Consider the following 25,836-nt stretch of genomic DNA (forward strand, 5'->3'; position numbering starts at 1 on the left):
CACTATGATGCTTTAGCTTACTGCCAGTTTAATATTAACTCTATTGCCAACAGTCTGTTGCCTTGACTGTAGCATTTTCTGATTAAATTAAGTTACCGACAGTAATTGACTCCGGTTACATGCTGTCATTTGTCTGTAGGTGACTGAAATCCCTCTTAACACTCCATGCCATCTGGTGGCTTGTTTGCAACCATGACATTCATGACATTCATGATTCATGGAGTATCATGTCAGAAAAAGACAAAAAAGACAATTAAATATAAAATTTATTAGGCAAAATGTACAACAGCTCCATAAGCTATCTTACAGCTCAAATATAGAGACTTTATTTTACTTCCACTCTTTGAGAGTAGAAATATAATATCCAACTTAGTTTTGAATTCTTTAATGAACTGTGAAAACATTCATAAAAAAAAACAATGGCTCACATTTGTTAAACCTTTCAAACCAGGAAAGCTGATCTGCAATCCATTCTTAATGAGTGTATTCTAAAGAAAATGTGTTTACAACACAATAACAAAATGTTGCTTTTTAAAAACGTAGAAGCATATATTTTTAACCAAAAGAAAGACTTGCAATCATTCACCACAGCACGTCAAGTCAAAGAGGCAAAGTGAATCCAAGTGACCTTGCTTGGCCTTCATAATGCGGCGCTACAAAATGTGCTGTACCTGTTGTTTGATTTATCTTAATCAAGTCACAAAAGAAAAAAAGGACTTTTCTGCATTTTGCAGTCTTAAAACTATATTACAATATTAAATTGTTGCAAAAAGATAGGAAACAGGAAATCTTCACCTATCAGCACCAACAGCAGCTGCTGCTTTTTAACGCTGCCAAGCTGTGTGTTCTTCATATGCTTTTAGGAATGGTGTGATATAGTGCTGGTTCAGCTATTGTACGTGTGGTGAAGTTATACTTGAAGAAAAACGTGTACCACACAACAGGTGAGTGACTTTGTATCAGCTTTCCTGCTTAAAAATGCTAATTAAATGTGGCCCTTAAGAGATGTGAGACAAACGCCAGGATGGATTGGAAGAGTAAATAACATCAGTATGAACCTCGTAGCCCACCGCTCCGTGAGCTTCCACCTCCTGAGTTACCATAGTAACCAGCACCGCCGCGGCCTGAAGGGTTTAAAAAATATAAATGATCTCTCAATACTTCAGTGAAAAATCTATGCAAAACTTGAAATGAAAACTGTTGATGAAAACTCACTCATTTCAGCTGCTCCACTGGCGGTTGAGTTGAGGAACAGCTCAATGTAGCGATGCTCTGTGGAGAAAACAGCAGTCCATTAACTACACATTTGTTTTATGTAAGTGATGTGAAATTTCTTCATTATAATTACATTTTGTTTTCCTAGAGGTCTTGTAAAAATATTCCTTCAATTAACCCTCATGCATTGTTCGCAAACACTACCCTAATGTGTTGTTCGGGGACAAAAACGTCCCCTAACTTTAACGGTTTTAAAAATATATTAGATAAATATTTTTTTGAAATTTTTTTGCATAGACCTTTTAATTAACTTCAGTTCTAATCAACAGTAGTGAAAAAATCATTTTCCCCCAGGATTTTAACCCTTTAATCACCAATTTTATAAGGGGTGGTGCTGAAAATTGAAAAAAAAACACACAAAATGGCTCATTTTTAATAGAAAAGGTGAATGTGGACTGGATTCTTTTGAACCTTTATTACAGTCTTGGTCATGTCAAACATCAGTAAAAAAATTGACTTGATTGCATTATTAGTTTTTGCACAGCACTGGATTTTCTTTTTTCTCCCTAATGTGTTGTTCGGGGACAAAAACGTCCCCTAACTTTAACGGTTTTAAAAATATATTAGATAAATATTTTTTTGAAATTTTTTTGCATAGACCTTTTAATTAACTTCAGTTCTAATCAACAGTAGTGAAAAAATCATTTTCCCCCAGGATTTTAACCCTTTAATCACCAATTTTATAAGGGGTGGTGCTGAAAATTGAAAAAAAAAACACACAAAATGGCTCATTTTTAATAGAAAAGGTGAATGTGGACTGGATTCTTTTGAACCTTTATTACAGTCTTGGTCATGTCAAACATCAGTAAAAAAATTGACTTTATTGCATTATTAGTTTTTGCACAGCACTGGATTTTCTTTTTTTCTCCCATTTTGTCCCATAGACTTACATTATAAACACACTTTTTTTGACTGCACAGCCATGGCACTACATAATCATGCATTCTTGATTGTTGGTGGTTTACCCTGTTGGTAGGAGGTAACATTTGTGATTTTTACAGTTAACAACTTAATTACCATATTAACCCTTTACCTGCAGGCCTGTGCTCATGTAGTGTAGTTTCTGGCTTGTATATGGAGTTATAGGGAGTATTTTAGCACATAATTGTGTGTCTACACACTGTGTGTGTATGTTAGAGAGGAAGAGAGCCATTTGCACACTGATCTTGTTGTCTGTGAGTACACACAACCACAGAGTCTTCATAGTAAACAAAAACAAAGAAAGTGTTGCTATGCACGTGTGGCCCTTTGATGTCTACAGGTGCAGACTAAACAAAACAAAAAGGCAAGTGGTCTTACATGTGACCTTGTGGTCATTTGATGGTGAGAAGAGCAGAAAGCAACATGAAGAGAGGATTCACTTGTGCACAATCTCTGGAAATGATTGTGCAGCCTGGCTCTATGAAGGGCCAGGCTGTGAAGCTGTGAAGGCTGCACAAGTAGATCCGTCACTTGTTCACAAGCGAATCCTTCATTCGTTCACAAGTGAATCCTTCACTCATGCACAGGTGAATCCTCTCTTCATGCTGCTTGCTGCTCTTGTCACCATTAAATGACCAGGAGGATGCATGCAAGTCCACTAGTGTTTTTGTTTTGTTTAGTCTGAACCTCTCAGCATCAAAGGGCCCGGCACTTACTTTTAGGGCTGCAACAAATTTACTTTACTTTACTTTACTAAACTACTTTTAATACTAATTTTAGTAGGGGACTAAACTGTAGATTAGATTTGGTTAGTCAATGATTATTTATTATGTTATCAAGTTATCTATCTATGGTGTCTATTTAGTAACATGCACATGTACGTATGGTCGTGTGGAGCGCAACACACCATGGAAAAGGGGCACTTAGACCTCACTTAGACTAATTCAGTGATCTCAACTGAGACACTAACCTAAAAGTAAAGTCACTCTACTGGAGGACGTGTTTTCCGAAAGCTAAAAAAAAACAAAAAAACAGCTATTTTACCCATCCACAACTTCAGACGCCAGAACTCCTGGATGTTTTCATTTTACATGCTTATGCATTGCCGTTGTACGTCTGAATTAGGTACACTTCACTTACTTAGTAACTTTATTTTCCTGACTTTCCTTCCCTGACAGTGTGCAAATGGCTCTCTTCCTCTCTAACATACACACACAGTGTGTAGACACACAATTATGTGCTAAAATACTCCCTATAACTCCATATACTTAAGCCAGAAACTACAGTACATGAGCACAGGCCTGCAGGTAAAGGGTTAATATGGTAATTAAGTTGTTAACTGTAAAAATCACAAATGTTACCTCCTACCAACAGGGTAAACCACCAACAATCAAGAATGCATGATTATTTAGTGCCATGGCTGTGCAGTCAAAAAAAGTGTGTTTATAATGTAAGTCTATGGGACAAAATGGGAGAAAAAAAGAAAATCCAGTGCTGTGCAAAAACTAATAATGCAATAAAGTCAATTTTTTTACTGATGTTTGACATGACCAAGACTATAATAAAGGTTAAAAAGAATCCAGTCCACATTCACCTTTTCTATTAAAAATGAGCCATTTTGTGTTTTTTTTTTTCAATTTTCAGCACCACCCCTTATAAAATTGGTGATTAAAGGGTTAAAATCCTGGGGGAAAATGATTTTTTCACTACTGTTGATTAGAACTGAAGTTAATTAAAAGGGCTATGCAAAAAAATTTCAAAAAAATATTTATCTAATATATTTTTAAAACCGTTAAAGTTAGGGGACGTTTTTGTCCCCGAACAACACATTAGGGGGTAAAATTTGCCCACAGTGTACCGTTGACCTATGAAAAATTTTAAAATCATATTAACAAAATTTATGTAAAATTAAGCTTATTGAGGAAAAATGATTCAATTTGTCCACATATTGACAAAGTTATGGCCAAAATAAACAGAAAAATTTCTCTCAGAGGACAAAAATGTCCCGAACAACGCATGAGGGTTAAGCCAGGAAACAACCTCTACGTTTGCTCCTTTCCACAACAACTAGCACTGTTTCATAGAAAGTGTAACAAAATGAAAGACATACGCATGTGGTTTTTGTCTTTGGACATGGCTGCCACGGCATCTTCATGGGAACGAAACTCTACATCTGCTTCTCCTGTTGACTTGCCATTAGGAGCTACATCAATATGGACCCTCAGTGGACTTAAAGGGGAGAAGAACTGAGAAACACAAACACATGTTGGGACCTTTTCATTAAACAAAAAAACAGCAATCAAACTAATAAAATAAATGTAACTGTGTATATTCTTACTTTAGCGATGTCTCCTTCTGTGGCACGGAAAGGTAAACCCCTCATATGGACAAAATGGCCACTGTGAAAGCCAGATCCTGCATTATCACCTTGACTACCATAACCATGGCCTCCAATCCCTGAGTGTGAAAACACACAACAGCACACAAAATCATCGATGCAACCTTTTCTTTTTGAAGTAATCTGATACTCTTATTGAATACTAATTAAAACAAAATATTAAATTAATTTTAAAAAATGATAAACCACCCATCTTTGCTTAATGTTGAAGACAATTGCAATATATTTGAATGTAGAATTTTTTTTACAATTTTACAAAAATGAAAGGCAAAGGAAAACATTGTATCCTTTCAGCAGAGTGAAACCAAGGCTTTCAAACATTAATTTAAAATGTCTATGTGCAAAACTTGACAGAGTAAAAATAGTTTGGACTTTACCTCTTCCTCCCCGCTCTCCTCTAACCCGGTCATCAAACATGCCATTGCCAAAACAATAGTTGTTGAAACCATTGTAGTTGTCAAAGCCACTGTAACCTGGGGCAGAAAAAAACAGGGGTAAAATGACACAGAACAATAAAAACAATGCTTCCTCCTCACATCAAAACAAAGAGTGAAGACACCTCAAGTGGCTTTAAACAAATAAAGGAAGTTAAAAGACAATAATGCACAAAAATCGAGTCGAAACAGCTTACCTCCTCCATAACCACCTCCGCTCCTCATGGTGTCCATCAGAGTACTGCCACGGCCTGGCCCGGGTCCAAAAAACCCTCCCCTGGGGCCCCCCATCATGGGTCTATCATAGGGCCCTGGTCTCTGGCCTCCCATTCCGCGCCGAGGCAACTCATAGTAGGCTCTGATCTCATTACGACTGCTCTTAAAAATCTCTATGTACCTGCAATATGAGAAGCCCAGGGCAAAGGACAGGATTAAGGTGCAGAAATGGCTCAGGCCAGGTTGTATACATATTTGTGACAGATATATAGAAAGGATAAACATACAAAAGATACATACTCTAAATAGTGGTCTGAATGACTCAATGACTCAACAACCTCAACAAAGTCTGATTATTAGCTGGGCTTAGGGCTGTAGTATAGGGTGTCTACACCAACCTCAACACTAAAAGTAAAGAAAATCCCAACAAACTTTGGGGTGCTGCATTTGGCATATAGACATGCTTTAATTGTAGATGCTATCTTGACAGATGTTTACAGTAGTTCTACTCTTATTCCTCTTCTACAGTAAATGTTATACTACATCTATGAAATTATGTAAGTGCCAACAAATGACTCTATACACCTGTTTATTGCTGTGAACATACAGAACTCCCAAATCTTAATTGATGACGAGAAAACTGCCTATAGCATAAAATAATCACACAAACTTGTATTGTAATGTTAGATACATTGCCTTACATCCTAATGTTTAACATATAATCACAACACATACCCCATTAAACCTTTCCATGAGCATTTAATAAACAATACATAGCCCACCCAATTAAATTCCCATTTCATAATTAATCACAAATTTTCTGGCACACCAACCCATGCTTATCATTCAACCAAAACAAAACCCATCCCATTAATAATTACACTGATATGACGACCAATTAAATACTACATTACAAGTCCCAGTCCAGCCCATCCCTTTCCCATCTGTCCCACCTGTGCCCTATTCTTTCCTTGTGTTTCCCCAGAGCCTTTTCTGCTATCTCCTTTGAGGCAAACTGCACGAAGGCTTCCCCTGTGCTCCTCCCCTGGTAGTCCACTGGCAGAGTAATCCCATTTGGCACGATTCTCAACCCTTCAACCCAAGCACACATAAATACATAGGTCGGTAGGTAGACTGATAGAATGGATAGAACAACACCCACTGCATCAGTGGAGCTTTCAGGATTAACATACGTCATAAAAGCGAATTAACAGCTGTAGTATCTCATTAAACTGCATTTAAAAGGAGCAGCGCAGAGGACTGACGTTACACTTGGTGTTGCACAGCAATACAATAAAACAAATACTGGTCTGGAGTCAGCATATATACAAACAAATACAACATTTCCTGGATATGCTTCATAAAATTGGCTGCCAGCCAAATTATTTTGATCACTGTTGATTAACAATGCTGTGTCTATCTTTACAATAGTTTTTTTCCATTTTTAATTATCACAACTGCCAGTAAACATATGAATAATACTGACCCCAGATCAGTTTCATGGGACTATATCCCTTCAGCCGAACCAGCCCAGCTCATCCTACCAAACCCTTTTTAGGAGTCATAAGCATGTAAAATGGGTTAATGTAGCTCTAACAATGGTTGGTGCTGCATCATACTAACATTTCTTGAAAAAGACAAGTAAGCAGAGCATGACTATACTACAGAAACACACATACATTAGGCCTTAGGACCCCAACACATAAGCTGCATTTACACCGCAGGTCTTAATATCCAGTTCCAATATTTTGACTGTATATTTAATTTCTATTAAAAATGATGCATACCAAATTTGAAATTACAAATGTGCTATACTAAATACTATACTTTCCACTACTGCAGTTGAAATCTCTTCAAACACTGTTCTGTTTATATATACACTCAAGAAAAATATAAACGCAACACTTTTGTTTTTGCTCCCATGTTTCATGAGATGGACTTGAAGATCTAAACTTCATTCCAGATACACAATATTACCATTTCTCTCAAACATTGTTCACAAATCTGTCTAAATGTGTGATAGTGAGCACTTCTGCTTTGCTGAGATAATCCATCCCACGTCACAGGTGTGCCACATCAATGCTGATCTGACATCATGATTAGTGCACAGGTGTACCTTAAACTGCCCACAATAAAAGGCCACCCTGAAATGTGCATTTTGTTTCTGCTTTATTGGCGGTCTGGGGACTCAGAACCAGTCAGTATCTGGTGTGACCACCATTTGCCTCATGCAGTGCAACACATCTTCTTCGCATAGAGTTTATCAGATTGTCTATTGTGGCCTGTGGAATGTTGGTCCACTCCTCTTCAATGGCTGTGCGAAGTTGCTGGATATTAGTGGGAACTGGTGCACGCTGTCGTATACGCCGGTCAAGCACATCCCAAACATGTTCAATGGGTGACATGTCCGGTGAGTATGCTGGCCATGCAAGAACTGGGACATTTTCAGCTTCCAAGAATTGTGTACAGATCCTTGCAACATGGGGCCGTGCATTATCTTGCTGAAACATGAGGTGATGTTCATGGATGTATGGCACAACAATGGGCCTCAGGATCTCATCACGGTATCTCTGTGCATTCAAAATGCCATCAATAAAATGCACCTGTGTTCTTCGTCCATAACAGATGCCTGCCCATACATGACCCCACCACCACCATGGGCCACTCGATCCACAACATTGACATCAGCAAAGCGCTCACCCACACGACGCCACACACGCTGTCAGCCATCTGCCCTGAACAATGTAAACCGAGATTCATCCGTGAAGAGAACACCTCTCCAACGTACTAGACGCCATCGAATGTGAGCATTTGCCCACTCAAGTCTGTTACGGCGACGATCTGGAGTCAGGTTAAGACCCCGATGAGGACGACGAGCATGCAGTTGAGCTTCCCTGAGACGGTTTCTGACAGTTTGTGCAGAAATTGTTTGGTTATGCAAACCAATTGTTTCAGCAGCTGTCTGAGTGGCTGGTCTCAGACGATCTCGGAGGTGAACCTGCTGGATGTGGAGGTCCTGGGCTGGTGTGGTTACTCGTGGTCTGCGGTTGTGAGGCCGGTTGGATGTACTGCCATATTCTCTGAAACGCCTTTGGAGACGGCTTATGGTGGAGAAATGAACATTCAATGCACGAGCAACAGATCTGGTTGACATTCCTGCTGTCAGCATGCCAATTGCACGCTCCCTCAATGCTTGTGGCATCTGTGGCATTTTGCTGTGAGACAAAACTGCACATTTCAGGGTGGCCTTTTATTGTGGGCAGTTTGAGGTACACCTGTGCATCATGATGTCAGATCAGCATCTTGATGTGGCACACCTGTGAGGTGGGATGGATTATCTCAGCAAAGCAGAAGTGCTCACTATCACACATTTAGACAGATTTGTGAACAATGTTTGAGAGGAATGGTAATATTGTGTATCTGGAATGAAGTTTAGATCTTCAAGTCCATCTCATGAAACATGGGAGCAAAAACAAAAGTGTTGCGTTTATATTTTTGTTGAGTGTATATAGCATTAATTTTGTCCTGTACCGTCTCCTCTCCTCACAGATTTAATAAACAGACAACTTCTGCAGTTCGCCATTAGCACTGCCCCACACTTTCTTCATTCACCTTCCTTCTCATTTATGTTGCCCCTTTGCTTCACAATGCTAATCCGTGATAGAGTACAAAACTGTAGCAGTTTTAATGACACAGAACGAAGTCTCTACTTGCACTGACATATATATACATAACTGGTTCGTATTAGATTTATTTCCACATTTGAATGAAACCTGAAACTGATCTAAAAATAATACCCAAATGCATGCAATTTTTCCATGCTGATACATTCATTATTCATATCTGATAGGTCACTTGAGTTACATTTACAACAGGCGGTGTAAACACGGCCATACATTTTTTACATGACAACAAGATAAGTTTATCACCAAATGTTTAGTCAGGTTACGCATCTACTTCCAAAGTCAGCGTCGGATTTTGTTGTGGTGAACTGCTACAGAAACTATATATGTCAAGTGCTACATCAGAATCAGAAATACTTTATTAAATCGCTCATACATGGGCCCTTAAACATTGATAAATTATAAATAAAATAATGTAGGTCAAGCAAACTTTTTCCTTACATGTTTTTTTTAATATGAATGCTTTTCATGTTCTTATTTAATGAAGTCTCTTTTCTATGTCGGAGTCTATGAATTATAATGGACTATAAATCCTACTCTAATAGACAAGTGAAACACATTCAGAACGTACATTTGCTTTTTAGCGTTCTTTGCTTTGATCACCTTGCACTGCTGCAGCCTAATGTCCAAAGCCTGTGGTCTGCTAACACTAAATGGTCTAACGTCACCACAACACAACATAGTAACAGGACAGAAGATTTAATGCCCACATACCTGAGAAGAACTGAACAATCTCCTCCTTGCTGCAACCAAAGGGCAGGCCTCTAAGTCTCAACATGCAGCCGCTGCAGCTGTCATAGTCAGCAGGACCACTACGCTTCAGTACCCACTCCATCTCACTACGGTTTGACTTGAACACTAATTCAGACACACAGGTGATGACAAACATTACAGTCCCATTAGTAAAACATATGCATTTGTCGACATTTCAGTTTTAGTAAAGGCCAGTCATAGAAGAAAAGATAAAAATATATATTACCCTAGAACATGTACGCCTTTAAAATCTGCACTATAATCAATGACATAAACAACAGACTGTAGTAGTAGCATCTGTGATGTCACATAAAGCAGCACAGCTATAACACGAGATCTATGTCAGTTGCGAACGTTTACATACCTTCTATGTATCTGTGTCCCATATATTTACGATCCTTGGCAAGGGCATTCTTGAAATCCTCAGGTGTTTTCAGCTCAATATAAGCCTCCCCACTGGGACGGCCTTCTTTAGAGTAGGTGAAACACACTCCGTTTACTTTGCCAACAATGTCACAATCTGCAAATACATAAAATAATGTCACACTTTAAAAATAATGCCTGACATCTCTTCTTTTAAAGAAAGAAACCCTAACAATGAGGGGTTCAGCAATGCTTTGATATTACTGAATATGTACTGTACTTTAATATAAATTACTATTGACTGTATAACTCCTCCCCTTTCTGTAGGGAGAAGAGCAAGTTGATCATGTCATGCATTACTGTCATGTTCATACTGTGTACTGTACTCTGATTTGGATTTTAGTGACACTCACATCCTCTTATACTCTGTACTTAACTGCATTTAATGTAACTTGATACCTCTGGCAGAAGAATTTCCTTTGGGATTAATAAAGTTTTATCTTATCTTATTGTATTAAACATTGCAACATCTCTATCTACAGCATTCACCCAGATGATTCACTGACATTAACACATAACAACATCAATACTTCATTCCATTTCAAAGGCTTTAAGATGTGCATGTGCTCTCACCCGAGAAGAAACTGGCCACCTCCTCTTGTGTGCAGGACCAGGGAAGTCCTCTGATCCGGACCACATAACCCTCTTCATTCAAAGACATCCTCACTGCCATAGAGAACACATCACAGCGGCAAGAAAGTAAATGACTGTGTCAGATATATACATAAACACATATAACACGGTCATAATCAGCACTGCACCATATGACCCACAAGCAGTGGACACTGTGTGGACCCCCTGTGCCAGATCTAAATTAAGGTCGAAGGCCATTCTGGTCATTAGCTGTGCAAGTCTTTTTTCATAAATATGTACACTGGACAAACTGCATTTATAGCTTTGTATTAGGTTACTTCTCGCCCTTCATTAACTTCAAGCCTGCACGTTCTATTTGCTTTACGAGTGTAGTCAGGTGCTATTTCTACGTGTACAGTTATCAGTCACCGATGATGACACATATTTTCCACAGATCACCTGAACAACATATTTTTACACATGAAACTTTAACTGGCCTGCTCCTGGTGGGATTATACAGCACAGTGACAAACCTCCTATTGAAAACATTTCATATCTCTCACAGCAGTTTAAATAAGCTAGCGGATGGTACTTCCTCCTTCCAACTGTGTGTCGTAGAGGTTTTCTAACTAACGTAACCACAATTTGCCTTAAACTCTTCCACAATACTCACAAGTCCATTCGAAATATATGCACACAATAGATTATCTGCTCGCTAAAAAGTCGCTCTTTAAAAGTTGGCCTTGGAAGAATATATACGAGTCTGCATATCGAGTTAGCGTTTATGCTAACGTTCTCTGACGTGAAAATGCTAGCTTGGTAACGTTAGCAGCTAGCAGGCTAGCTGGTATTGCTAACTGTAGGACACTGACAGCGGTCAAACACACAAGGCAAACTACTCTATATCCTAACGAGTGTACGTTGTTACTGGGCATCAAATTATATCCACACACAGAAATGTGTCAGCCATCAGCGTATAACGTCAGAAAAGTCTGAAAATATCTCACAGCCGCCTCTTGTCCCCGCTCTCCTCCTCCTGTCCCGACCCTCAGGTGACAGTGCCAGTAAACCCCGGTCAGGTATGTTATCGCGAGACTTAGAAAATAACACACACAAGTATAAAACCCTTTGAATAAAACACGTTACAATGAACTGTATAAAATAATAATAAATATTGCATGAATAAATAAAAATGCTTATTCTTGTTTGTTAGTTACATTTTAAATGGTTTAACTGACGACATCTGGAATCTGCTGTATTCAGGGGACAAACCTGTGATGAGGCAAAAAGTGATCCAGATTATCTGCTCTAGCTGTTTATACTGAGGGAGCAGGGCGTGTAGGTTGCATCGTATAGGCAACTGAACATGTGACTCTGACAAACTCGCTTCCGACACCAGATAACGTGTCAAAACGCCGCTGTAAAAACACAGACTGAAAATCTGGCACCACAGGCAGCCAGAAGGTGGCGCTGGGGGCAGACTGTGCAGAGCAGGTCGAAAGTCCATCCACAACAGCAGAGCGGCTGTATCACACGCTGACCTCTCTGGAACCTGCTGCTTGTTATTTCCATCTGTAGCGTTACAATAATGGAGATTGAAGTGTTCACGCTAGACGCCTTCACTAATTTACCTTTCAAGGGAAATCCTGCGGCGGTTTGTCCACTTGTGCATGTGAGTAATCATTTTTAGGTCAATATGCAGTGTGGCACAATTTAGACTAATCACCGACAGAGCATTTTAAATGAGCAGGTGTCAGCTTAGGTTTTGAATGTTACATGAATTTAAAGTATTTGTTGTAAAATGAGCATAACCTAGGCAGTCCAGATTCCCACACTTTATTGATATTTATGTTAAAAAAACGTTTGTATCATTAACACAGGAGTTGACTGATGACTTGTATCAGAAGATAGCAGCAGAGATGAATCTGTCAGAAACTGCTTTCATCATCAAACTCAACCCCTCTGATGATTTTACTACAGGTATAGATGTTTCACATTATATGACTGAATAATGACCACAGATGTATGAGATCTGTCACACTGAAGATCACAGCTGTCATGTACAAGAATCAATTAATTTATCATTAAAATGGTTACTGAGGCTGTTAGCATGGGGATACAGTAGTTTAGTCTTGGCTGGACTAAACAGTGAAACAGATAATCACCGTCATAGTACTTTCACCACCTTTGATGGTCAGTATCAGGTCATATCTCAGATTAAGTATAAGTCTCACAGTACCCACTGTGGCCAGTTCATTTTGTTTTGCTTTTAAACCAGACAATTGGTATAATAATGGCATTAGAGAAGAAGTGAGTAGGTCAACATTGGCATGACTTCATTCTTTGAAGAGCATTATCACCCAATCCAAAGGAACATTTGTGGTAGTTTTCTATTTAGACATTTGTAGCATACTGTACTCATTTCAATTACTGCAGATGACACATTCCACTGTCCAATTATTGACAGCAGCTTTCAAAGAAGCACAGCAGTTATGTAAACGTTTAGGAAAGACTATTAAAAGATCAGAGTACATGAATACTATTCACATAGACACTGACTGTAGAAAATATTCAGAGGCTGACTAACAAGTGATATATGGTTACAAATATTCTGTGGTGTTGCAGTTTACTAAGGTCATTTTCACTCTGTTTGTTCTTGTATAAACAAACTGGAAAAACACATGTCCTCAGCAGTATGACAGGTAACATTGTTAAACACGCAGCTAAGACTTTCATTGTTGGGAATTTGAAGAACAATGCAACGGGCTGTCACAGTTAAAAATGCAGTGAGCTGTCAGGGTTTCACAATTACAACAGTCTAAAGAGGAATGTCCATGTTATTTATGCACAGCTTAAGAATCTCTTTAATGTATAGAAACCAAAATCATGATATGACCTAGAATCAAATGTGCCATTTTAGCAATTAGTACAACAAACAGCAACAGTTTTTAATTAAACAGGAAATAAAATTAGGATGTTACCCAAATTGCAGCTTTTAACTGCTGCAATACAAAAAAACCCTATGAGAAACTGTGGATGTGTAGAATTATCACTTCACTAGGTGAGACTTTTGCTGTGAAGTAAACCACTCTGTTCCAGCTGTTTTGTATACTTGTGTGTATACATGATGAAATTAGGGTGGGGCGATAGTGGCAAAAAAATTAATCACGATTAATTGCGGCATTTAGCCGATAACGATTAATTTGAAAATTAATTGATGACAATTGCACTGACATGTTTTTGACTAACTCGCCACATTGTTCTAAAACAATCATCAGTCAAGTTAACTACTTCATTCTAACAGGTTAGGCTGGTAAGTAGTGATTAGGCACAAACCAGCCATGTTTGAAATATGTATTGATAACAGATGCACAAACTGCTTCAAAAAATAATGAAGCAAACATTTAAAGTAACTTTGTCCTTCAAATGTTCCTATCTTAAGGTCACAGAGGAGTGCATATCAACATTAAAATTAAGACGTTGAACCTCTGTTAGGAACGTGCTGCTCCGCATCATTTAACTGAATACCACTGCCTTCCGCCATTATTGTTATTATGGGCTCACATGTGCGCACTTGCGGGTGATGCGAGAGAACGTCGCACACAAAAATGCGTGATCATGACGAGGAACTAATCACCGTAATCGATAAGTGGCAAATATTAAAATCGGTGACACTTTTTCTGACGATTAATTGCACACGATACGATTAATTGCACAAGCCTAGTTGAAATGAATATGTGATGTTTAATTACAGGGTCAAGGTTCCGCCTCCGATGGTTTACACCGACCACTGAAGTGAATCTGTGTGGTCACGCAACTCTGGCCACCGCAGCAGTGCTATGCCAGTACAAGAGTAAGATGCAACACATCCATAGACATGATTACTATACAAAAGTATAATAATGTGTATGCAGAGTATCACTGAAAAGACCGAAGGCAAAGAAGTAATTTTGTAGTAGTAGTTCTGTAAGACTGCAGGTAAATTTAGGTTCTATGGTAACACTTTAGTAAGGCCAGCAAAGGTCATCAATAACTGTGTGGGTGTTTACTGTCCTTCAGAGAACATAAATCCCATGCTGGTGTTTGAAACTAGGAGTGGAGATCTGGCTGTTGTCCGGCAGGGAGAAGGCTATGTCATGGACTTTCCTCTTAATCCACCCACCCAGGTGGAGGTACAGTATAATAAACACACCATGACAGAGATTCACTAAGTGGACAATTCTACCAGGTATCTAAGATCATTTTCCAAAATGACTTTTATCTCAGGATGCCAATGAGTTCAGAGACATTATCCAGGTGAGTAAGAACATTTGTACAACAATCTGTGAGCAGCTTCCACCAGCACCATCGACTGTTTCCTTGTTTCCCATTTGCATGTGTGATTCAGGCTGCTGTTGGAAACCTCCCAGTTCAGGAAGTTTATCTGCACTCTAACACTAAGAAACTGGTGATTCGACTAGACGACAGCTGTGACAGGTCACAACCAAAACACACACAAGTAGATGAAAATGAATCTCACTGAACCTACCAAACACTCTGTCCCCAGGTGGGAGCCAGCCAGTAACCAAAGACCTTCTAGACACAATTATCACAAATCACTAAATGTATCATGTGGGTTGTCTCCAGGTCAGCACTAACAGGTCTGAAAATTGACCCTGTGGCTCTTCAGAACAGTGACAAGACTGGAAGAGTCAAAGGAATAGCTGTCACTATGAAAGGTACCAACAACTATGCATTAGACCATTTTATGACTTTTTACAACAAACCTATAGCAGACTGTTGTATATCAATGTTCTTGCACAGTAGCCCACAAACATAAAAGTAATAAGACCAGCTCAGAATGTCACATCAAACTGTGGCCCTGCTCTATCTGACAACAGGATCACCAGACTGCCAGCCAGGATATGACTTCTACTCCAGATACTTTGCTCCATGGTTTGGCATCCCAGAGGACCCTGCCACTGGTAAGAGAACTGCAACTGTACTACTACTGCTGCCTCTACATTATAAGATACACCACACAACAACTGCTGTTAATCTTACTGATGGTTGCAGTCCAAAGGTTTCAGTATACACAGTGCATCAGAGCTTGCTTCATAGCTGCAGACCGGCCAGAGTTCATGTTGACCGATGCACGCATCAGTAAAGTTTGGGGTCTTGTGAAATTTTAACTATTAAATCATTGAACTAGTTCCTGGCCCGTCTTTTCTTTTCCTGCAGGTTCTGCCCACACTGTCCTCGGCAGCTACTGGGCTAAAAAATTAGGAAAGAAAAAATTGCTGGGTGAGTAATTTAAGTGCTGCTGCTCTAATCTACGGATTCTTTTACCAACCATTAAACAATGTACTGCTTCACTGTAGCAAATGTTTCTGACTAAAAACTGACACTCTGTGTGCTGTGTGTAGCTTACCAATGCTCCAACCGAGGTGGAGAGCTGGAGCTTGAAGTGAGAGATGACGGCAGGATCAACATAGCTGGACAAACGGTCACTATAATGAAAGGAACAATCATATTATAGTCAGACACCTGCAAGCAAAGGTCATTTCAGTCACCAACGTAACTGCAGACACTTAAGAAAATAAAATAAAAGCACCAAACAAACTCAAGCCATGAGTAGTCTATTGTATAATGAAACCTCACTCTGCTTACCTGGCAGGCTGAGGTGCTGATAGAACAAATGTGGTAAGCTTTGCTCATTTTCAATTATTTATTAATTTTACACAACAGCAGAAAAAAATACACAACTTAAAAAAGTTAATACAAACATGTAAACTCAAGTGACTTAAAATCCTGCAGTTTCCCCATTGTGGGACAAATAAAGATTTTTCCTAAAATCATCAGTTAACCTTGTGTATCTGACATGAGCTGTTCACAGTGATACATGGGAGGTAAGCTTATACTCTTAGGCAGGTTTCTGTACCGCTTCAGTTAATGATGCATGTGTTTTACTTTACTTGTTGCTCGTACTGAAGTTAAGATTTAAGATTAAGATAAACAAATAACAGCTTTGAAATAAAAATGCACATTTCAAAAACAGTTTCTTGCACACGTGTTTAGTGTAGTCAAGTATGAATGAAGCTGCAACAAAACAACTGCTGCAGCTTCTTAGTTTCAAGTTTCATATTCTTCAAGTTTTAACTGGTACATTTACAAGTCATGTGAATGTACCAACAGCTGTGCTAAAATGTGTTTTGATGGAGGTATTTGATGAAAAACATGGATATTATCAGTGCTACTTCAAGTTTGCTTCAGTACAATACTGTTTTATCGGTTCTTTCACAGCTGGATCATGAAATGAGTGCCTTAAGTATGTTTTATATAACTGATCAACATTAACAAAAGAAGTGGTGGTTTAAACTTCTCTGGGTTCACAGCCAACGGCCACTCCACTGTAGACGTGGAACCATCATGGCTTCAAAGAGCTCTGTCACAGGTGCATGCTGGGTAAGGCCTTGTGGGCTGCTGGTGGAAGCTGAATAATGTGAAGTCTGGGTTAAAGAGAAAAAGCCACAAAATGTACAAAATGTTGAACTGAAACAAAAACTGAAACACAAATTTGCAGCATCAACAACAGTGCTTGGAGAATTAAATGCCACACAGAAGAATAGTTCAGTGGTAATGCCAAGCTGGGTTCTAAAGGATATCATGTTCTCCTGCTGGAGATGGTTGAGTAGTTTCTCCACTGGTGTGTAGCGTCGCAGTGTTGTAGCCGAGCCCACCATCAGCAGTTTATGTTTGGCCCTGGTAATGGCTACATTCAGACGACGCCAGTCCTTTAGCAGCTCTCCGAGCTGCAAATTTACAGGCAGAGAAAAATCAGCTACGGTTTTCACTCAGCTTGTGGAAGTTCATCCACATGGTGATGGAGGTGCACATAGATGAGCAGAAACAAAGGAGCTGGGACAAGAAAGACTTACATTTCCTTCCTCTGCTGTGCTCCTGACAAAAGAGAGAACAATCAGGCTTTTGTCTCGTCCTTGGTATTTGTCCACCGTGTTCACCTCCACACCAATGAAGGCAGAGGACTGCAGCAGAGCAGAGATGGTCTTCAACTGCTGCCTGTAGGGTGCAATAACTCCTATATCACTGGGCTTACAACCTGCCTAAAAAACAAAGCAGTGGTTAATACAAAACACAACCCGTTTGTCACACTTTGTCAGTAGTATTGATTTGATCATATATATAACAATTGATCATGCCTTGGGAATCTGATGTACCTTTATGAGCAGAGAAAGCAGCTTGTGTATGAGTGCAGCCTCTGTACGATTGCTTATTCCTCCCTGCTCCACAGACTCTAAAGCGGGCACCTGAAAGAACCGGTTGGAAATAAAATTACATAAACCAACACCCACATTCTTAATGCCAAACCATGTGATTTATGAATGAAAGAGCAGAAGCACACAGAGGGCACTGAAATTTCCTCGCAATAAATAATCTGAAATCCACAAATAATTCATATAAATGCTGTGTATTTTTCAGTCTTTGATGTGAGGGCCACGGAGCCTCAAAGTACTAGGTGTTACTAAAGTGCAGTATAAATTGAACCCTTTGGCAGGACAAACAATACATTTGCATTTACACTGGAGTAAACGGTCTTTAAACAACTGTGTCTCAACCTTTAGCTTAAAGTTAGCTATATCTACCCGGCTACATGTCAAAACCTGCAGTACTTGAAGTGCACTCATTCTACAAACCATTGAGCAGTCCAGGAAGCAAACAGGGTTACTAGGCAACAATGTGGCTTGTATCCAAGACAGGTCATGCTGGGAATCGGTCTGACAACATGAGTTTAGTTCCGACTGTACAGAAGGCAGGAAGGGCAGGGTGAGCAAGGCCGTGGCCGTCCTCTCTGAACCACACTCCAGTCGGCCATCATACATCAGAGAGTTACTGAGAGACATGATTTGCCTGGAAAACAAATGCAGGAGTATAATATGTTTCCTTACAGGTTCATGAGATCAGATTACTGATGTGCTCATCAGTGGATCTGTGGATGCAGGTTTACCTGTTCATTCGGTACTGGACATTGAGTTGAACCACTGCCTCACTATGGAGCTCCAGTCGCTTAAATAGACTTTCATCCATCCCACGTGATCTGAAGAACAAACACAAACATCAACTGCCTACTTGCACCTATCACACCCTTTAATGATCAACATCTCTGCTTTTGCCCTGTTGGTGCCTGATCATTATACAGCTCATTTGCAAACACAGATACTGGACCTGGCTTCCTGGTTCTGTACTATTGGTGGCAATTGTTGATGGTCTCCGACCAGAACAAATCTCTTGGCATAAAACAGGGGTCCCAGACAGATAGGCTGGCTGATCTGTGATGCTTCGTCTACAATGCAGAAATCAAAGCGACGACGTGTGAATATGGGATGCTTGATCCCCATACAGGTGGTTCCCACTACCAGCTAGAAAGAGAAAGAAGATTGATTGTTTGCTGGTTAGATGATTTTGTCTGCAAGCAAGCAAGGAGAAAATATAAAAAGTAACACCTATTTAAATTTTAAGTTAACTTAACACTCACCTCTTTGTTATAAAGCTGCTCCAGCTCTGATAGAGTGTGGACCCCGTTCTTCCTCACACTTTCTTCTGTGTATGGCAGGATATCTGGATGAACCTGGAGTGGGCAGGAAAAAAGTTACAGGATTGATACAGCAAGAAAAAACAAGAGAGATGGGAGAATATAACAAAAAAGACAAAGTTACTATTAAACTAAGTTAAGCAGCAGCAATAACCATTAAAACAAACCTAAGACTGTTGTATGTTGTACATTTTTGAGGGTACCCCCTTACCTTCTGTCCCTGGCCCAGACGCAGAAAGCCAACACGGAAGCGTTTGAGCTTCAGCAGGATGTTGTCAACAGCAGAGTGTGTGTAGCTGGTTAGCAACACACTAAAGCCGCATGCATGCAGGATACGAACCTATGAAGAAAGTAAAGATGGGAAGAGAGCATCAGAAGTCTGTTTTTTGCAGGAGGGAGTAGAGTATGTGAATTTATGGTTCAGGTAGGTTTATAGATTTTGATACCAGAGTGCAGATGGTGGTGGTTTTTCCTGTTCCAGGCATGCCAACAATCAGTGTATAGTCTTTAGACAACAACACCTTCTTCATGGCCTGCTTTTGGGGTTTATTGAGTCCTACACAAACATACAAATTAAAAGATTAAAACTGCACTTGTCTACACAGGTGATGTCCTTTCATGAGAAATGAGGAAAGCTTTAGGTGAACAGAGCTGAGTCACCTTTGAGGATGTTGGCCACAGTATCCTTGGCCTCTCTGGGCAGGACAGAACTAAGATTGTAGATAAATTCTGGAGAACGAAGGTCAACGACCAATTCCCTCAGATGATCACTGCATAGAGCAACAAAGAATACAACTATTTGTAAGCTGGTTTTATCATCACCTTAACTCCGTCATCATTTGATTGTACCCACCTGTCTTGACAGTTCTCCATCAGTCTGGAGAGATTGGTGAGGTGAGTGCTGAGACCCACTACACCTTCATCCCCATCCAGTCTAAACAACACACCGCTGAACTTTGACAGGTCCCTGTTGAACAAATTATTACCAGAGCAAGGTCAAAAACTGAGTAACTCTAACTCCAAAAAAAACACCGTCCTTTAGTTGTCAGTAGATTTATGTGAATTTGTCCTGACCTGTCCAAAGTGCAGCTGACTGATGTCCTGCTCACTTCACACAGGTACCCTGTTGCCAAGCCAACAAGGCGGCCTTCCTGGTCACTGAGAACAATGCGATCACCGCTGGCCAGGCCACTGTTTGTCAAACTGAGATGTGAAGCACCACCGCTGCGCTGGAAACGATGAAGGAAAACCCCTTCAGACTGCACTGTCACCTGGCCATGAAGCAGGAGATTCCCCACACAGCTTCCATTCTTCTCACTGCAAACACAAGACAAAGAAAACTGAGCGGAGCAGGTGGGGACAGGTGGAAGTCTCTGTATTTGGGTTCGTACCTTTTCTCAACCGTCTGAAGCCACACACTCTTTCGCCGGCTCTTGGCCTCCATGGTGGCAGCTTCCAAACAGCAGAGAAGAAGCCAATGGGAAAAATAGCTCAGATGAGGCTGAGTCAGGTGACCAGTCTCCTGCTCCAGAAACTCACGCACAACATCCTTACTGACATCCGCAGAGCTGGTATCCAATGCTCTGAACAAAAGGTAGAGGAGGAGAAGACATCAGAGGGAGACAGAAGCAGGATTTTCATAATGATGACATAAATTTCACAAGTTTTACCTCTCGTATAGAGCACAATTTCTCCTTTGAGGACAATACTGGCAGGTCTGTCTGTTCGTCAGGATGTCAGGGAGTCTGGAAAGACGGCTCCGCTCGGCCCCTTTCACCACACAGTTGTGAACATAGTGAACCAAAGTGTTCCTCAGCTTCAGCAGTTCTGAAATATACAAAAAGAGCATTATCAATAAAGGCGACAAAGGTTTTTTTAGAGTGATTGTTCACTTAACGACCATTGAAGTGAACACTGAACAGTGATGCATGTTTGTACAGTACTCATATTGGGCAGGATGTTTGGCCATGCTGTACCTCTGCGATCCATGTGGCTGGCTGCTACAGAGTGCATGTTGCCTGTTTTGAGGTAAAGCAGTAAGCCAGCTTCAGAGTTGTATCTCTCCAGGCTCATCAAAGTATAAAGAATCACCTACACATAAAAACACACATGATTAAAGCTGCCTCCTCAGCAGACTCCCACAGCCTTCACATGCATCTCGGGCATTGTGATTCACCAACCTGACTGCGATGTTCTATGGAGTTGGACTCCTTTCCAGTTTTCAGCTCCAGTGGGATGGTCTTCTCCTCTGGAATTCTGTGACTGCTGTTTCGTGGTCTTTGGATTCGAACTTGTGCAGTCACATCAATTTTTCCCTTTAGGCCAAACCTTGGAGACCAGACATTTTCCTCTATGTCTCCCAGGTTGGCCACTGTGGCAAAAGTGGTTGAGTCCTGACCCCTGCTGTTGCCAGGCCTGTGACCATGGAGACAGAACAGGATAGCTTTAGATATGTCCTTGTGATCAGGTGCATTGGTGCAGAGTTAATAATGCTGCATCTGCATCTTCTGCACACACTTTTTTAGGCTGATGGCTTTTGGTGTTGGGGAGGTGAGGTACTCTTTTGCCCAGTTGTCCAGCGATGGAAGATAATCAAGCAGTTCTTGCTTCATCTCTTCTTGACTTACACCCAAACTGTACCTAGGATCACATGGAGGAAACACAAACATAAACAGGTCACACACTTACAGGACTTAATAATTAACTACAATAGATGTTCATAGATCAAGTAACCTTGTTAATGCCTACAAAGGCAAATGACAATTAGTGGAAAAGGTATGCAGCATCTTACGGATTATAGGCCACAGACTTACATGTCTCCCAGGTACTGAGGACTGTGCAGGGCTTCGTCTGCCAGCTTTGACAGTTTCTCCAAAGAAAAATCCTTTCCTGTAGCTGCTCTTTGAAAGACTTCATGAACCATAGTGCCATTCAGCATCTGTTTGGAACCCCCGTCAAAACTCTGCAAACAGAAACATGGAGAGGGTAAAAATACCAAAAGAAACATGTCACATAGATGTTCATTTCTCACTTCCATAACCACCATAATAAAGTGTATTTGTGTCTTTTACCTTAAACAGATCACCAAGTACTGCACGCCTCATGCAGCGGATAGAGCTTGAGATGCTGGTGCCTGAGATGAGGCTATCGGGTAGTAAAACCAGGAAGCCCTGCTCCCTGTCCACCAGCCAGGATCCACCATCACAGCTGCCCTCTAGATGTACCACATCACCACAGCAAACAGGAGTTATCTCCCTGGAAACATGCAAGAAGAAGGTAATCTTAAGCAGACATGAAGAAACATGTGCACAGTTACAATGCAACAGAAATACACTGCAAACTGTTTTGAACTACACACTGTTCTGTTGGAAGAATGAGAAGCTGAAACACTGAGAGATGTTAAAGGGAAAAGGCACATAATAATCAAACTGTCAAAAGCACAGATGTCATAAGATGCAGCATTACCATCCATCCTTGAGTAGACATGTCTCAGCTGGGTGCAGAGATTTGGAGCATGTGATGGTCAGCATTTTGTGGCCAGGTCTATCCTCAACATCCACAACCCAGTAGCGGTTGTTTGGGCCACCAGAGAGGATCACATGGTCTGGTACCTTACTGTAGAGACATAGAAGAGTATTGTCACACACACATACACATCTCTGAATGCACTCATCATAGTGTTTGAGTCGGAGTGTTTATGAGCTTTTTTACCAAGGTTGTTTGGACTTCTCCTTTCTTCCGAAGTCTTCAGTAGGATCCATGTGCTCTGCAAACCAGCTCTCATCCAACATTTCCTCAATGGGACAAGCAGGAGGCATTTGTGTGTTGTCTTATTTTTGGTCAAAAAACATAAAAAAAAAGGTTAGCAAGAATTTGACACAATACAGTATCGCTATTGTAATTTCATTATATACAAGTGAAGATTGCTAAACAGCTTAATTGGTATAAGCAGCACAGAAGCTGTCAGGTGGAATTTTTTACCTGCAGCTCTCTCCTTGTCTGAGGATGTTGCTTTGCTCCCACCTCCCTCTCTCATTGGTGTTCTTGTAGTCTTTTCTTCATTTAGATCAGCCTCCTCCTCCTCCTCCTGTGCAGTTTGTGCACAGAGCTCATACACATGAGCAGAAAGAGTGTGAGTGTCTTTAACAAGAGCTCTGTGTTGGTCTTTATTAGCTTTTTCCTCTGTTGCTTTCTGCTCTGTTATCACAGTAAAATCAGAATCTTTTCTGATTTGCTCTCCCTGATGTCTCCTCTGTTTAACACTTTCAGACTGCAGCAACATCACTGTGTTTCTGCTGTCATTATGGACCACTTTACTACCTTGGCTGTGATGCTTCAACCTCTCAGGCTGATCTGGTGTTCGGTCACTACATAAACGGTTGATCTTTACAGAGCCAAACAGAGGCCGTGGTACTTTTAAATTGCTGTCCGAGGAGTTGATCAGAGCTCTTGGTGACAATAGGTTGGCTGTTCTTGGTCTCTTGGGACTGTGGGATACTTCAGGAGGGCTAAAGACTCTTTTGATAGAGCGTCTTCCTCTCTCCTCAGGCATTACTTTATGTACACTCTGCTCCTTAGAGAGGGGGCTGCGACAGATCGGGGACAGTTGGCCAAGTCTACCTTCTTCTCTTATGGAAGTAGAACAAAAAGGCCTGATCTGACTGTTGGGAGTTTCAGGCACAGAGAGGACAAGATCTGGTGAGGAGGGAGGGAGGTTTTCAAGGTCACTGAGGACACTCTTTTTCATGGGGGAATGGACTCGTTCACCATCTTTTTTTTGAATGCCAGTTTTGGTGAGGGCAGAACCAGTAATGTATGTACCTCTGGAAGATGTAGGGTCCTTTAAGCAAAAAAAATGAAGCAAAAACAGAAGCAAAAATATTCATGTTTAAACATTTTTGTACACCGGGACGAACTGTAATGAACATACATGAAGAACAGAAATAACCAATAAATAAACTGTTCTCAAAAATGTGACATTGTGAATTTACAGGAATTGTTAAATATTATATCTTTTTAAATGATATGACTGATACATGCTCGTTTTGCAGATAGCTCTCTCCAGTTTAGCGATATCTAAAGAAGTCTAATCAATGCCACTGATCATAACATTGAGATTTTACAAATCACTGTAAATACCTTCTGGTTTTGTAAGGGAAAAAATGAGGAGATATTCTTCTGCAGTTCTGGCACCTGAGAGAAAAAGCTATTCGTTTATCGTTCTTGAGCTATAGTGTAAATTGTCATTTGTCACCATACAGGATATCATAATGTGTACGACTGAACTCACTTTATTCTGTTATTTAATCAAGCATTCATTCACCTTGTATTTATTTATTCTATCTATTTTTGCTCTATTGTTTTCTTCTTACAATGTGTGCTTGTGTCTCACCTGCTGTAACACTGGATTTCTCTTGTGGGGGACTAATACAGGATTATCTCATCTCTTATTTTATCTTAAGACCGTACGTTAATATGAAACTCTCGTTTCCAAATGCTAGTACCAACATTTCCAGACTTTAAAACATGTAATTACAGAAACATAATACTGTATTGTAATATGATTTTTAAGTAGTTCTTTTTGCCTATAGAGAACACAAATGAGACTTTAGTGTGGTCAGAGAACATGAATCCAGCCACACAGACGCGGTCTGGTTCTGTATGGAGACTGATACAGGTGAGGCGGAGTTTACACGCACCTTAGTTTTCTTTACTTTGGTCCTGTTCATGGTGTTTGAAGACAGCCTAGAGATTGCACATAGATCAGTTAATGATGTCCGTCAAGCCAACTGACCGATGTGTTGTTAGGGGAGGGCTAGCCTGAGCAGCATCAGCTAACGTTACAGCTCGCCGAAGATAACTTGCTTTGTTTAATTTTAAACGACTCTTCATTTCCTCAAACACGAGACTGTTCACCGACCTCCCGGCGACAGCTAACGTGACCGCTCCGTGACCAAACCCGACGACACTACAGCGCCTATTCTCTCCATAATCTTTCAGATGTTTATGCCAGTGTTTGTTCAGACGTACGAGGCGCCAAATTTTCAGTTTCGCGGAACGGAAGTGACGCTGTTTCGTGAGAGCGGAAGTGAATACTGAAGCCACCAGGGGGCGTGGATTTGCGACTTCTGCGAGATATGTTTATTAGTTTGATTGCTGCAATTCAGTTCAGCTTTTTTAGGACATGTGTGCTTGTATTTTTCGCTTTTCAACTATTCCATTTGATTTTTAAACTATTTATCTAGCTATCATTTTCAGCTCATACCCTTCTGCAGCCTGTATCCATTGAGGGTGTCTGTGTAGAGGTGGTTCAGTCAGACAGGTACCTGGGTCTGGAGCGGGCCAGTAAGTCTTGTGGCTTTTGTCATTGTTTCCACTGTGTAGGAAGCATGAGCTGTGGGCTCTTCCTTAGTGACACACCTTATCCATCTATCCATCCATTATCTGAACCCACGTTGTCCTGCAGTGCAGTGTCACGGGGGGCTGGAGCCTATCCCGGCTATCTACGGGTGAAAGGCTGGGTACACCGTGGACAGGTCACCAGTCCATCAGAGAGCTGAAACACCTTAT

At 40.5% G+C, this 25,836-nt stretch overlaps 3 protein-coding genes across 7 annotated transcripts; 1 reads left to right on the forward strand and 2 right to left on the reverse strand.

Annotated features, from left to right (window-relative positions):
* Window positions 1-248: 248 nt before the first annotated feature.
* hnrnph3 (heterogeneous nuclear ribonucleoprotein H3 (2H9)) lies at window positions 249-11,980 on the reverse strand. 4 transcript variants are annotated; one of them, XM_028402203.1, is made up of 12 exons: window positions 11,949-11,980; window positions 11,684-11,771; window positions 10,677-10,769; window positions 10,045-10,200; window positions 9,642-9,785; window positions 6,198-6,336; window positions 5,226-5,425; window positions 4,972-5,067; window positions 4,535-4,653; window positions 4,307-4,442; window positions 1,216-1,272; window positions 249-1,124 (listed from the first exon to the last, which is right to left on the reverse strand). In XM_028402203.1, the coding sequence occupies exons 3-12, from the start codon at window positions 10,762-10,764 to the stop codon at window positions 1,048-1,050; spliced, it is 1,212 nt and encodes a 403-aa protein (XP_028258004.1). In that variant the 5' UTR covers window positions 10,765-10,769; window positions 11,684-11,771; window positions 11,949-11,980; the 3' UTR covers window positions 249-1,047. The 4 variants fall into 4 exon arrangements, with proteins under 4 accessions (XP_028258004.1, XP_028258002.1, XP_028258005.1 ...); XM_028402201.1 differs by having other exon boundaries at window positions 11,894-11,954; XM_028402204.1 differs by having other exon boundaries at window positions 11,630-11,771; window positions 11,894-11,951.
* A 206-nt stretch (window positions 11,981-12,186) lies between these two features.
* Window positions 12,187-16,282, forward strand: pbld (phenazine biosynthesis like protein domain containing). The gene is made up of 10 exons (XM_028402496.1): window positions 12,187-12,348; window positions 12,557-12,656; window positions 14,431-14,529; window positions 14,736-14,848; window positions 14,943-14,972; window positions 15,064-15,152; window positions 15,303-15,394; window positions 15,557-15,640; window positions 15,897-15,959; window positions 16,082-16,282. The coding sequence occupies exons 1-10, from the start codon at window positions 12,265-12,267 to the stop codon at window positions 16,192-16,194; spliced, it is 867 nt and encodes a 288-aa protein (XP_028258297.1). The 5' UTR covers window positions 12,187-12,264; the 3' UTR covers window positions 16,195-16,282.
* Window positions 16,283-16,565: 283 nt separating this feature from the next.
* dna2 (DNA replication helicase/nuclease 2) lies at window positions 16,566-25,308 on the reverse strand. Of its 2 annotated transcripts, XM_028402494.1 has the most exons (25): window positions 24,966-25,308; window positions 24,406-24,459; window positions 23,248-24,106; window positions 22,978-23,095; window positions 22,732-22,881; window positions 22,338-22,521; window positions 22,080-22,228; window positions 21,784-21,906; window positions 21,447-21,681; window positions 21,243-21,357; window positions 20,937-21,093; window positions 20,658-20,849; window positions 20,341-20,583; window positions 20,120-20,233; window positions 19,927-20,036; window positions 19,713-19,822; window positions 19,478-19,606; window positions 19,210-19,302; window positions 18,900-19,093; window positions 18,682-18,771; window positions 18,371-18,584; window positions 17,894-17,983; window positions 17,594-17,779; window positions 17,321-17,467; window positions 16,566-17,157 (listed from the first exon to the last, which is right to left on the reverse strand). In XM_028402494.1, exons 1-25 carry the CDS (start codon window positions 24,993-24,995, stop codon window positions 17,104-17,106), a joined length of 4,140 nt encoding a protein of 1,379 aa, XP_028258295.1. In that variant the 5' UTR covers window positions 24,996-25,308; the 3' UTR covers window positions 16,566-17,103. The 2 variants fall into 2 exon arrangements, with proteins under 2 accessions (XP_028258295.1, XP_028258296.1); XM_028402495.1 differs by lacking the exon at window positions 24,406-24,459.
* Window positions 25,309-25,836: the final 528 nt, after the last annotated feature.

This window comes from Parambassis ranga, chromosome 3 (genome assembly GCF_900634625.1).
Source record: "Parambassis ranga chromosome 3, fParRan2.1, whole genome shotgun sequence".
Lineage (NCBI taxonomy): Eukaryota > Metazoa > Chordata > Actinopteri > Ambassidae > Parambassis > Parambassis ranga.